This window comes from Aquila chrysaetos, chromosome 19 (genome assembly GCF_900496995.4).
Source record: "Aquila chrysaetos chrysaetos chromosome 19, bAquChr1.4, whole genome shotgun sequence".
NCBI classification, from domain to species: Eukaryota; Metazoa; Chordata; class Aves; order Accipitriformes; family Accipitridae; genus Aquila; species Aquila chrysaetos.
Genome location: NC_044022.1, coordinates 11,341,526 through 11,356,158, shown reverse-complemented (window position 1 = coordinate 11,356,158; position 14,633 = coordinate 11,341,526). Strand labels below are relative to the sequence as shown.

At 36.5% G+C, this 14,633-nt stretch overlaps 1 protein-coding gene across 10 annotated transcripts in view; it reads left to right on the top strand.

Annotated features, from left to right (window-relative positions):
- GRIA4 (glutamate ionotropic receptor AMPA type subunit 4) overlaps positions 1-14,633 on the top strand; it is a 239,553-nt gene that overhangs the window by 181,119 nt on the left and 43,801 nt on the right. For all 10 annotated transcript variants that reach the window (XR_003927502.1, XR_003927501.1, XM_030042306.2 and 7 more), the window contains exons 10-12: positions 1,289-1,495; positions 8,233-8,603; positions 9,941-10,139. Coding sequence is in view for 8 of the 10 variants with exons in the window: in XM_030042306.2 (XP_029898166.1) it covers positions 1,289-1,495; positions 8,233-8,603; positions 9,941-10,139 (777 nt within the window). In the remaining 2 variants the exon portion in view is untranslated. The remainder of the gene's footprint in view (positions 1-1,288; positions 1,496-8,232; positions 8,604-9,940; positions 10,140-14,633) is intronic.

The window sequence follows — 14,633 nt, the reverse complement described above, 5'->3', positions numbered from 1 at the left end:
TTGCTATCCAAAAGGAAAAATTTACCTGACACAATGAAAAATTTTGGAATTGGTTTATTCAGTCCCCCTATTGTTCATGTAATGCCACATGTCCTCCATTGATAAACACTTAATAGAGGTTACAAAATTGCTGTTGTTTACAGCTGGTGTTGATGTAATTTCAATGAAGCAGACATTCTCAGACTACACTTTTACCCTTTTTTTTTTATTTTTGTACTAATTATGTATGTAGGAAAGATGTGAATAGGGCAGAGTACTACCAAGGTTGGTGTCAAAAAAACAACATTTGCCAGGGCCAGCGTAGAGAAAACTTAAGTTGCCAGTATTTTGTGATGTAAGTTCAAACAAAGGGTGATATTAGTAACAAGTATTTTATCTGGAACTGGCTATGAGTATGGATTATGTCAAGTAATTTAAAATGCCACCATAAAGTATAGTTTTACATAATGATTGCTAAAGTCTGAATCCACACAGAGCAAAAAAGAAAAATGTGACCTTGATTTCCCAGTCACATAATGTTCACTATTATGATAGTGTGATTTACACAGGGAATGTAAGACCCACTTTTTGAGACAGGTTTTACTCATTTTCAATGGCACTCACCATCCAAAAATATTTTGGTACTTCTTTTTCATGCAGCATGTAAAGTCAGTGTCAGCTTAATACCATTCTTGTCCATGCATATTGCTTAGTTTCATCCTAAAAGACCTTGCAGAATCCACACTTTATTTGAAGGGGAAGATATGTGTTTCCTTGGGAGCGTATTTCTATATTCTCACTCAAATGTACGTAGCCTCTTAGTAACTATGCATTCTAAACCCCAAGAAAGCAAATCATTCAGGCTGTGCATCTGAAATTACATAGACAATAACCACATTTTGTGAGAAGATATGCTTTCTTACTGAAGTCAAAAGCATAAATTATACCTTGCATTATCTTACAGTCATTTGCATTGTATGGGTTAAACCTCTATTCACACTTTAAATTTAGCATATACTGCACTAAAGTCTTTCATTTAAAACAAAGTAAAATTTATGTGCATTCTTACATAGTGTTTGTGTTCATAATTTGTAAGGTTGATAAATCTTGTGAAATGTATAAGCCAAATTACAGTGTAAATATTATACCTTTCTAGAAGGATTTCTGTTCACACATTTTAATTTAAATGTGCTAATACTATCCATGAACTTCTGATAAAATTTGTGTTTTTAAGTCAGTAGATGACATGTTACTTTTCAGAGTATATTCGGTATACTTCTCCTTTACAGTTCTACTTCTTTCATTATAGGAAGCCCCATATGTTATGTTCAAGAAAAACCATGATACGTTTGAAGGGAATGACAAGTTTGAAGGATACTGTGTAGATCTGGCGTCAGAAATTGCAAAACATATTGGTATCAAGTACAAAATTGCCATTGTTCCTGATGGAAAATATGGAGCAAGGGATCCAGAGACAAAAATCTGGAATGGGATGGTGGGAGAACTTGTTTACGGGGTAAGCATACCAATTTTTGAAGCAGGATTTAATTTATCATAGTGTTAGTCATAAAATAGGAAGTATGTGTGCATTTTATTTAACCTCAGGGTCACAGAAAAGAAACAGAATTCTGTTTCAGATCTCTGTGCTTTCATTTAATTTAAAGAGAAAATCAAATAGTTTCATACAAATTCTACTATTTATTCAACTAGTACCTTGTAACATTGGAACATCCATAGTTTGCGCATCCCTTAAAAATTCATTAATGTTAGAACTAATGTTAGAGACCATCTATTCCTGACACATTATAAAACTTAGTTGGGAAGAATATCACTCATTTGTTCATTTTCATGGAATGGTGGACAGATCTTTTAAAGAGGATAGGACTCTTGGTCTAGTTTAAGAAATGGAGAATCCACCATCATATATTAAACATATATAATAAAACACTACAGACAAGTACATAACTAGGCAATTCAGAATTAAGACAGACTTTTAAGATGAACATTAATAATAAAATTTAAGAGCAAACTGGTAAGTTCAGCAACTAAGAGCATTATATTATACAGTGATCTGGGAAAGGATTACTCAGAATAGCATAACAGTTAACAATTCTGTTGACACATAAAGTTGTAATATTTAATGAAAATAGTTCCAACAAACCCGAAGAAATATTTGCAATATTTGGTGTTCCCAAAAGTAGCAAAACTCAGAGCTGTGCTTGCTGATGACTGCAGTTGCTAGCATCTGCACTGAGAATAGATCAGAATTCTTAGAGAATCTTTTTATTTCAGTGATGGAATAAAAAAAAAAAATCCTAAAACTATTCAGTTGAGAACATTTCTGCCAATGAACCCATAACATGCCTCAAGCTGCCTGTAAAAAACTGCTGCACACCAGTTGGTCTATCCACAGTTGCAGTTTTTTCAATTCCGGTAACAGTTAGGGCCAGATGTGGCAAAAGCCTAGTGGCTTCTCTAGCAGCTCCATTTCTGTTCCCTTCTGTCAGCTAAGTATAGCTGATATATTTTGTTGAAGTCTTCTCCACTAGCATCAGTTCAGGGGACTCCTCAACATAAAATAGACTGTGTGCTCTAGGAGTGTGGGAAATAGCGCCCCAGAGTTTTGTTGATTTCCCCATGGGAATGGGAAGGTTATATCAGCCTCACAAACCTCTGTATGTTCTTGGAAATTCTTGGAGGAACCAACCTCACTTGTGTCTTTAAAGAGTGGAAAAGCTGAATGATCACCAAGCATGTATATCCCCTTTAGTGGCTTGGAGGCAGCTCAACTCACAGGATATTAGAAACCAAGGGGTTTTTCAGACTTACTTTATCATAATGGAGGTGGATCCTTGTCTGGCTTTTAATTGCAATAGCAAACACATGGATGTCAATGGCTATGCACTGTTTTACACCAGTAGATTTTTTAAATCATCTGAGAAATTTTACAAATTGTGAGAAAATTCCCTTGCTCAGATGCATAGTTTCAGTGGCCTATCATCTAGTTGAAAATTATAGAGGAAACTTGAAATTGCACTTTAGTTTTCTGTTTGTTTGGTTTTTTTTTTCCTTTTATCTTGAAAAATTCACCTCATCAAACCCAAACTGCCCTAGTACTGGACTGAAATACAGTGCTGTTAGGAAGCTCACACAGAGGTTCATGCCAGTACTGGAATGTGACCTGCAGCTATTAACATAGCTGAAAGCAACAAAACTCACAGGCATAAGGAACCTGTTACAAATCACCTGCATGAAGAGGACATCCAGGAATACATGGTCAACACTTCATTTTTTTGTAGTGGAAAAGAATGAGGTGAAGGGTCTTTAAATGTTTGATGGCCAAATTTAAAAGCTCCTGCACAACTATCTGTTTAAGAAGGCTGCAGTCTGATTGGGATTCTGGGATTGAGCTCTGGGAATGAGCTGCAGCAAAGCTCTCAGAGCTGCTTTTATTGAAAGAGCTAACAGAAGTCCAGTGTTGCCCAGTATATTTGCTCTACTGTCCGAAGGCTCCTTGAGTCTATATCTATCCCAGGATATCAGTGGCACCAGGCAGTAACTCTGGGCACTTGAACTTGCCTGACTAATCTGCTAAATTGCAGCAATGGTCCCTGGTATATTTTTGGCCCATAATTGCCGTCCAAAACAATTTCTGAGCCCAGCTGACGCTAGGATGGGGGAGAGGCCATTCCCTATAAGCAGCTTGAATGCAGCCATGCTGGTTTAGAGGTTAAATGACTTACATGGTAGCAACACAGACTATCCTGTGCTAGCTGGCCTTAAGGCCAAGAGCTACTCCAGGCATGTTTAATGTACTTTTATGGGTGTAGCTTTAAAGGAAATTATTCTTTCCGTTAACTTATAAAAGGTTGCTGCTTAAGATTTCTGTAGGGAATCCATGAAGAGCATCCTCCCTGCAACTTCCTTGAGTCCTTGCCAGGTGATTTACAGAGCATCAGGTTCCCTGGCCTATTCCACATAGAGAAAGCGGAAAAATCAGTCAGCCAGAGACTTTCCTGCAAAGCTCTGCTATAAGAGGATGTATCTTCTCTGATAGATTCCCAAATCATAAACACAAGTACTCTGAGTAGTTGGCTGTGGTTCAAGCAAGGCTTTTATATGCAGCCAAGATTGGGACAGAATTTGCAACTGAATTAGCAAGTTAACAAGATGATCTGTTTGGGAAACATTTTACAGCTTCTAATTCCCAACCACGTTACAGGATTAACAGAGTTTTGTGCTGGCCAGTGAGATTGGACCTTTTCTGTGCCGCACAAAAGGCTCCACTTCCTCTCCTGCTCTTTACACCGTACCCAAATGCCTCGGTGCCACCAATGCCGCTTAGCCCTATCCATCTTACTGAGAGTGGACATGTGCCAATTTTATCCCATGTCCCCTCGAGACCCATATGCACCGTTGGTCGTTCTGGTATCTGGACACTTCAGATGCTGCACAGAACAGCTTGGTTGTTACCTAAACTCTGTAGTTGATTTTTCCATCATGTCCCAGGGGAAAGAGTGTATAAAGTGCTGTGATGTACAGTTTTGCTATGACTGTACAGAAGGTCGGGGGGGGGGGGGGGGGTATTTTCCTGTTTTGTTTTTGGTTTTAGCACTCTATTAAAAACTACCGGGAAATCTTGGTCATTCGTCACTGATGTACTGATGTACTGATGTATCCAAATATCTGCAGTAGTCCCTGTGGGACTCGACAGGCCTTGGTATCCAGCTCACAGGAGAAATGCTGGCTGGGGATGAAATACCATTAAACACCTGTAACAAGGTGTTTCCAAATGCACTAACAGTCAGCTCCAATTAAATATTCATTCTCCTGACACAGAATGCTATTCTTTCACTGCTTAACACAAAAGGTCACAACTCATTTCTGTTTAAAATCTGAGAAGCCATGAGCTTCTGAAGTTGAAATCACTTCCTGCATGATTTTTCTCAAATAGCTTTACCACCTTCATACAACTTGTACCAAGCATAGATTTTATTCACAAGGTTAAAATAATATATTCTGGAAAAGTAAAAGTCTCTTACCATCAGACTTAATCTTTTCCCATTGTATAATATTGGAAGGATCCAGAATCCATCTGTACTTGGTAGTGGTGCAGCCTTGATTGAAATGCTGTTACAGATGCAATTGATTCAAGTGTGAAGTATCATTAAACTTTGTCAAAACAGATTTCACTGACAACAAAATCATTACTTGTTTGCACCATTGTTATATTGTTAACCATTTAAATCCATAATTATATGGTGTACATAAACTGGGTAAAGCACAAACACTGATGATTATCATGCACAGCTATTGTCGTTAGCTTTCAACAACAAAGAGTTTATGTAGGCCTTAATGTGGCACACAGCGGTCTTACAAAAATAATATATAATATGATCAGATTGGGAAGGCTGCCCTTTTTCCAATTATTTGGCATCTAATTGTGACCTAGCTGTGTACTGTTGCTTTACTTTCATTGGCATGAAATGGATTTATCTACATTATGAATCATCTGACATTAGATCACTATCGTAATGAAATAGGCTGAGTTCCTATTTCTCCTCTTTAACTCCTTAAAGTAGTGTGGGCAGCTAGTTCTGATATAGTTCAAGTTCTGCATGTACTCCTTGAGCATTTAAATTTGGTACAATGAATCTTATCCAGTGTTTCACACACAGTATGCAGTGTGCTAATTAGGTCTTTAAAATCCCCACAATTCACATCGGAAAAACTAGCAACCCTCAAGGATCATTGTTTTAATCTCAGTAGCAATCTGCAGACACAAAAAATGAAACATTAGCCAACGCTTTTGAAGACCAATGGCCAGGTCTATCACTTACAATGTGACAAATACAGATTAGCAGTAATAGATCACAGTTTCCCTGAGTCTTTCAGTTTATTCATTTCAAGGACTCTGCATTAGGGATTCACAGTAGCTGAATTTTAGAAATACAAAAGACATTGACTCTAATGAAGGAAACCATTCTTCTAGAAAAAAGTAATTTGTGAATGAGATGAAATACAAAAATATGCAACAATACCAGTAGCCCAAACCATCCTACAATCCTTAGTCTACAGAAACGAAATTTACGTTACAATTTTCAGGATATTTATAAATATATTTTAGACATGTTATTTTTCTTCATGTAGTACCTATCTTCATAAAATATGTCAGTCAGACTTGTGTAAACACAAGACTACAAGAAGCCAAATTTTTTAAAATGCCTTGTATTACAAAATTTACATTAAAATTGAGAGAATTAGCAATGTTATCATAAAGTTTACCCAAGACATTAGCACCAGAGATATTGGCTGATATGCTTGCAAAATTATGATTTTAATTGTGTTGGTTAGACTGTAATATCTTTACATAAAATTGATGATAAGTGTTTGCATCACAACTATTTCAGAATGACAGATATAATCTGATGATTAATATATAGCAATTTTAATACAAATTTGCATTTTGGGGCCATTGCACTGAAATGAGTCAGTTCTTTTGAATTATTCAAAATTATACAGCTAGCAAAATAGTTTAAATTTTAACTACATAAAATTAGTTTTAAATTAAATTCCATAAAATACATATAGCTCGGTATAACTTAGTGTATAAAATAATAAAACCATATTATTTTAAATGCATTTATCTGTTTCAAAGGTGTGAGGTGACGAAAAAGCCTACATTTCAATTCTTTTTTTCTTTATCACACAAGCTATTTATGTAACACTTGGATTAAAATATTTAAGCACATCCTTAATTTTCAGTACGTTTTAATCTCATTGAAATTGATGGGATTTAAATATATCCTTGTATATTTTACTGAGTACGAATGTTCTTAAGAGCATCCTAAAAGGCAAACATGCTTAAATGCTTTGCTAAACTATGGGTTATGTACTATAGCTGAAAATGCTACCCCATAAGATGAATTTGGGCCAACTAAGTATTTAGAAAAGAAAACTACAACAGTTCTATTATGGAGATTTATGAAAAACTCTTAATTGTGCCTGTGAAGATGACTGAGCCTGGGGTGGGGTGAATACAGGCAGATTATCTCATCTATTGAGGCCTGAAGCAGAGTCATGCCCCTGCAGAAGGCAGGTTGTGAGTCTACCTGATTTGCAACCAAAACAAAGCTTTCTCAAAATATGCTCAGGTTACCCTCCTTAGCCCATAAGCTGTATAGAAGTCCAAGCTGGTCACAGAGCACGGGCTCTGCTCTGTGAATCCACCTAGATACAGCACCACAATGATGAACAGGAGAAAGGTTTCAGCAGCTTCTGCATCTGTTGTCCCAGTTCCTCTTACAATTCCCATCTTAAGTACTTCTGTAATGACAGCTTTAGTGTACAAGGCAAGGCATGTTTGCCTTGTTAGGCAAGGCAAAGCAAGGAGCAAACCCTGATGTAATGTTGAGTCCCTAATGACAGAAATGACCCATTAGCACAGCTACAGTACCTTATAGTTCATGCAGACATCATTGTTAGCAGCTGTCGTCAACATCATCGTCAATAACAATTCATTCAAGACTGGCATCTTCATTCTGAAAACATACTAGAGAACCATGTTAAAAATTATTCCTGTCTCTAAGGGGAATGGATTCAGCACACTTTTTATCCTTTCACTGCATGATTTGCACAGCTATTTTCTGTATACTTGCCTTTTTGCACTGTTTAAGATCTGATTCATTCCTATTGAACTATCTTTCCCCCAAGACAACTGTGTGCAGTTTTGTGGCATCAGGGCAATAGTTAATCACCTTTGCTGCTTCATGCTATTTGGAACTTCCTTGAGTCTATGAGCTGGTTTCCCTCGAAGAATGATTGTGTCTTATGAAAATATAATAATAAATGACTGGTTTTGGGATCTTACAAAAAAACTCTATACATTCAGTGACAATAGTCATTCTCATTTTTCATTCTTCCTTGAATTCCTTTACTTTAAATCTAAATTAATACCTAAAATGATCTACCTACACTGCTGCCCACCTCTATAAGACTTAAGAGTCTTCTGCTTAGCAGGAAAATTAAGTATTTCTATAATTCCGTAAAATAAAAACCTGCAATATGTATGTTTTACTAAAAGCATATTGAGTAAATACAGACTGTGATAAAAAGAAACAGAAAGATGTTATAAAGAACTTTTAAGCCACAGTGTCCTGATGTTAATGATATGCCTTTGAAATTAGTTGCTTAGCTGAGTGTATAAGCCAACTCCAGTTAATCTATACATCTATATTTCTTTTTTCTTTATAGAAAGCAGAGATTGCTGTTGCACCTCTGACCATCACTTTGGTACGAGAAGAGGTCATTGATTTTTCTAAGCCTTTTATGAGTTTGGGGATATCCATTATGATCAAAAAGCCCCAGAAGTCTAAACCAGGAGTGTTTTCCTTCTTGGACCCTTTGGCGTATGAGATCTGGATGTGCATAGTCTTTGCCTACATTGGTGTCAGTGTGGTCCTGTTCCTAGTTAGCAGGTTTAGCCCATACGAGTGGCACACAGAAGAACCAGAGGATGGGAAAGAAGGACCCAGTGACCAGCCTCCCAATGAGTTTGGCATATTCAACAGCCTCTGGTTTTCCCTGGGTGCCTTTATGCAACAAGGATGTGATATTTCCCCAAGGTTTGTGTCAAATCTTTTTACATTTGCATTTTATCTTCAACACTGAAGCATAGAATCTTCCTTCATTTATTTTCCTGGCAGTGTTTTGAAGTTCATTCTTTAGGAAGCCTTTTCATTTTTATTTTTTTAATAGCTATGATAAGGGCAACAGAGAATCTGCTTTGAATTTCAGTCATCAGTATTATTTTACGTATGTCAATGTGCATAAACCATCAACAGCTCTCAGAAACAGCAGGTACACACAGGGGCAATTCCACTGAGTTGACTTCAGAGGAGCTGTGTTGTTGCTAAATTAGTTCCATTGTATTACAATTATGAAATGCACACTATTGTGCTGAATATTTGTCTTGCATGAATGAATGTCCCATTTCTGTTCCCTCTCAAGTTCTACAGCACTGCTTCCAGAGTATCACTGTCTATGAGAGACAGAGGATATTTGACCATCTGTTTCTGAGAAGCCACACTGTATTGCTAAGCCGTGCCTTACAGAGTAGGTGCCTCAGGTGTAATATATGATCCCAGTCCTGAATTTCTCAACCTTTTAAGATGTTCTGGAACTTTGGTGTGCAGTAACTACAACTTCTTAATTAAACATTATAAACCAATCTTTCAAACATGAATGCTTCATTTTAGCCATTTACAGTGAGATTTTGAGAGTGTTCAGCATTGGCCTAACTCTGCTATTATTGCAATAAAACTGATACTGATTAAGACTGGATATAAATTACTCCTCAACAACCCTCTCATCAAATTACAGGTATTAAAATGGAAAATATAATTTTTTACTTAACATAAATATCTCTGTTACCACAGAATGCTTGCTTCTTAAATAACAAAAATGTGAAAGTTCAAATGATTGCAGTAGCTTGTAGAATGTTTGATAAATTTGGGTGACAGGAACATCTTAATCCTAGAGCCAACATAATCCATGTGCAAAACCTTTTGTCTCTGGTTTTTTTAAGAGGAAACAGAAAAAGCTACTGATTTGCAGCTACCATGCTTTACCTTTGTCTCCAAAAAGAGATTACCTATCCCAGTATTTTTGACAAAATTTTTGCTGTTTTAGGCATTTACTGAAATAATAAGAAACTGGGATTACTGTTCAAGAGAATTCAAACTTCTGTATGTGCTTGATACATATTAATACAGTGGAATCTGCACTGTAGGCATTAAGATTCCAGAGAAAAAGCATTTATTAGTATTTATGCAAATGATCTCCCTCCCATTGACTGTTACGTAATGATACATGTTCAGCAATAATGGTGTCTTCTCTCTTTCTCTCTCTCTCTTCGTGGCTTAAGAGACAGGAAAATGTGCATTATCTTATTCATGTTTAGATCCCTCTCAGGTCGCATTGTTGGAGGTGTCTGGTGGTTCTTCACGCTCATCATTATTTCATCCTACACTGCTAACCTCGCTGCTTTCTTGACTGTTGAGCGAATGGTCTCGCCCATAGAAAGTGCAGAAGACCTTGCCAAACAAACGGAAATTGCTTATGGGACACTGGACTCGGGGTCAACCAAAGAGTTCTTCAGAGTAAGTTAGCATGTCCATTAGAGCAGCTCTCCCTAACAACTGCTCTTATAAGATGCTTGGGAGTATGAAATAATGTTACTTTGCAATGATATGGAATACAATTTGTAACTCCTGCAATACTTTAGCTACATTTTTACCCCCACAACACCATTTGTTGGAGTTCTCAGTTATTTTAATTTGTGGAAAACTTATTGATCCTGTCACATTGGGCAAAAGAGGTTCCCCGAGGGATACTGAATCCAGTGATAATTAAAGCAGCATTGTGCAATTGATTCATGTGAAGCTAGTACTGAAATGATGTGCAACATTGGAAGCCTATGATGATAACATGGAGTCTTGCAGGTTTTGTTTCTGCTTACGGATTTGGATGCGTGTATTTTGCTTTAGTGTCTTGGGTGGTGGACAGGAAATGCATTTTTTAATTTGCTGACTTTCAGATGAATAATAAAAAGAAAGTATATCTCAGGGGGATGTAGTTGGAGCATTAGGAAATAGCCTAAATAGCCATTCATATGTCTGTGCTGTCTGTATTGATTACTTCATTTCCATTTGCTTTCCTGTGTTAGTGTGGTTGGTATGTAATCCTCATCATTTGCCAGCTGGAAAACAGGGAGCCTGGACATCACAAGGAGTACATAATAAACAGTCCCTCCTGCTTTATTTCATGTCTCTAGCAGATGAAAGTTAAGCCTAGCTGACTAAATGTGTGTGAGTTTAGTGTTTGAACATGGCCCTGAATGAATGCTGTAAGCCAGTAATCCTTCCTTGGAAATTACACAGTTTAGGAGCATTATTTATCTGAAAGGTGCAGTTCGAGGCATTTTTAGAAGAAAGGAAGATGTAGTGATAATTTCTTCTTATTGTCTAATTGAAAGGGGACTGTTCCATGTTAGGTGCTCCCATGCACCTTGGCTGTTTTCGGTTTGGCCAAATTGAATGCAGTGAATCATTAACAAAATTGTGGTTGGGATTTGTGAACTATAGACAGTATCAATTCAAGGGCAGCTTCTGAGTGACCCCCAAAAGGTCTGTAGTGAAATAACCTTTATATTGCAAGAGTTACCCCCATAGAAGAAGTTGCAAATATTTTCTATTAGCTGTAAAAAGATGGTGCCTTATAAGATATAAATGACACTTAACCAACACACAGTGGTTGAGCCTTCACATAATGAAGTTGTCCAAGGAATTTAGTCTAAGCTAGTTTTCTAGATTTCTGTAGACACTGGAGAAAGAAAAGCACCCATGTGCATCCTGTACGGGACAAGTGTATTATGTTGAAATAAATCACCCTTTAAAGTATCTTCTTCTCTGCATCAATTCTAGAGGGATCCCACTGAAATGGTTAGGGTGCTTGGTACCTCATTTTTTAATGAATACAGTTCAGTGACAGGTTTCTAACTACACCTGTTTTCTTCTATAGTCAGGATGTTGGTATACACCTAAATATGACACTACAGATGCTCTCTGGGAGCTATATTTTTTACCCTAAGAGGTCCAAACTCAGCTTGTGGTCCCTAGAAGCCCTGATTTCACACCAGATGTCTACAAAAATGGTGGCATTAAGATATAGGAGGCTTGTCTGAGAATCAAAATATTTTGATCCTGAGATGTCCAGATTTCCTATTTTCTTGAAAAAAGTGTAATCCATCAGTACTTACTATTTATATTCATCCATGCTTAACCCATAGGGTCTTGTTTAGCTCAATTTGTGGAAAGTTAGGTATTTAATTCTGGGAATTCCAGTTTCAGTCCATCACAAGCTGAGGTGGTAACCACAATATATGCGTATGAATAGTTCTTTCAACTGGAATGAAGCTGTGATGGTAGTTAAAAACATGATGCTGAGGACCAGGCAGATTTATTTAACTTTGGATTTATTAACTTGTTGCATTTTCAAGAGTATCCAGTACTTGCAACTTTTTAGGTGATGATACAAAAACTAATTCCCAAGGAAATAGTAAAGAACAAAGGAATAGGGTTGTTTTCTTAAGAGTTTCAAAACACTTGTACAAGCCATTGTTTTGAAGCAATGAGGTCAGGTCTTTTGACATAAAAACAGTCTTGGTCACAAAAATTTCATGACTCTTTTAAATCATCCTGTAAACACAGATACTTTTTTGTTTCAATCAATATTTCATTCAAGATCTCTCCTTAAAGAGAAGATTCTTTGTCCATCTATAATGACAAACACTTTAATCTTAAAGGGTTAAGAGAAAAAAGAAGGAAAATCAATGTTCTCTTTATATTTTTTCCTTTATTTCAAAATACAAAGGGAAACATTAGAAGTAACTACAAATGCTAAATATATAGTTGCACATGCAAAATTTGAAGCTTTATCAAGATTTAGACTGTTGATCACTTTTTTTTAAATGGTGCAATTGAGCCTCTGTTATCGAATGATTTCTAATCTCTGCAACACTAGTGATTGTTAATGATATTGTATGCGCTATTTCTACAAATATTTTTCACAAAACAGGGACAAAGATAAAATATTATTGACAGACAATATTTGCACAAACACTATTTTCATATTACATAAATTAAGACCTAGCCTGAAACAATAGTATGAGGAGACTTCTTTGCCAAGTCTAACGTTTTGTGTGGTTGGAAGCAAACATCATCACTTTTGGGAGTAGAGTCCTGTGTAACTTCTCTGTCAGGGATTACTATCTGGCTGAAGATGAGCCTTCAGGACATTTTCGCATCATTTGATCATTTCTGATCAAAATATCAGAAACTCTGAACAGCTATTCAGTCTCCTTTGATTGCAGATTGAAAACAGAAAAGGGAAAAGTAACTTTAAGCCAACATAAAGAAAAAGACTTTGATACTATTAGCTATTTACTCTTATTTTCTGTTCTGGATGCAATGAGAGTTGCATTTTCTGAGCAGCTTGCTTAAAAGGGAAAGAACTTAGTTTTAGCAGTCCTACTGAGAAAAGCCCTAAGTGAAAATTATCCTAGCTTGGCTGACTGCAGGGGAAAGCTGCAATGTTTCCTCATATGATAATAAGGAATATCTGTTGGTTTGCTCTTCAATTTTCACTCTGAGTCGACATGCAAAAATTGAATGTTAACAAATGAAAGTTTGGGAGAAGAAAATGTTCTTACAGAGCAGATGCCTTGTTAGACTTTCCATATTTTTTTGTGTCTCGATGAGCAAAGGAAACTAGATCCTGAAAAAATAGATTTAAATGCAACCTTTTCCAATTGATTTAGGGCATTACTTCCTCTTACTAATAGAGCTATTTTATGTGTTGCATGGTTTTAGTTTTGAAGGAAAGTGACCTATTATATGTTTACTTTATAAAGAATCTGATGATGTGGGTGTTAAGATGTTATAAATTATTGGAAGTGAGGGCAGACAAAGGCAAGTAAATATTCTTCAAATGATGCCTGATTCATTACTGCTGTCTTCTATTTTTTTCTTTCTGTAAATTAAATCTATGAAATTACATCAGTGTAAAGCAAAAAGAATACATTAGCTTATGCTCTGCTCTCAGCCACTATTATGTAAATGAAAAGTAGCTGTGACTACAGTGGAAGGAGAGGGTGACAAGGCAGAATGTGATTATAGACATACGCCCCTGTTGTTGATTTATATTTTATTATATTTAACAGAAAGATAAAATTATGCATATAGACAAGCTAAAGAAGCAAGGATAATTTATGATGTTCTGCTGTGTGGTATTTTTATTGAACATTTCTGGTTAAATGCCACTTATTTTCAATTTAGACCTAACTCCCTAACAAATTATTTTCTAAGTAATACAATCATTCAGTAATTGGTAAAAAGAAGTGCTTCAGGGAAATTACTGTTACCTATACAAAGGCTCATTTGCAGGCTTTTTAAAGCCATTTTCAATTTAAATAATACCTAGATTATAGTACTTGATATTTGTTTAAATATTCTAAGGCCCTTTGTTTTGGGGCTTTATGATAATGAATATTTTCCTGGAGTGCTCAATACAGTGTGGAATGGGCTCATAGACCAAATCTTGCTTAGCTAGAAACTCCTGTTGACTCAAATTAAAGCTGACTTGAGCACTGGGTTAGAAAGTCCTTTTTGCAGCATGCATAAGAGAAGACAAGTGCCATCTGTTACTAAATAAAAACACTGTATAGTGTTCAGCTGTCGCACTGCTGGTTTACATGTGTGTATCCCTGTTGCTGGAGGAAGCAAAGGAGTTGTTGAGTGAATCTAATGAGCATGGGAAGCTTCTCAGCCTGACAACATTTTCTTCCTTCCTTTCAATGAAAATTTTTTTGGGGGGGTTGGGGGGGGGGTTACACCATGCATTCCCAGACAGGAAAATTTCCAACTAATGCACTCTAAGCCACGAATTCTTGCATATTCTTTGAGCAAGCACATTTCTTACTCAATTACTGGCAGGATCAGAGTCTAAAATAAATCCACTGATACTGCAGTTCTAAAAACATACCTAACACTTCTTTAAGACAAATGCTTAGGGCATTTAGTTTCCTTTAAGAGCAT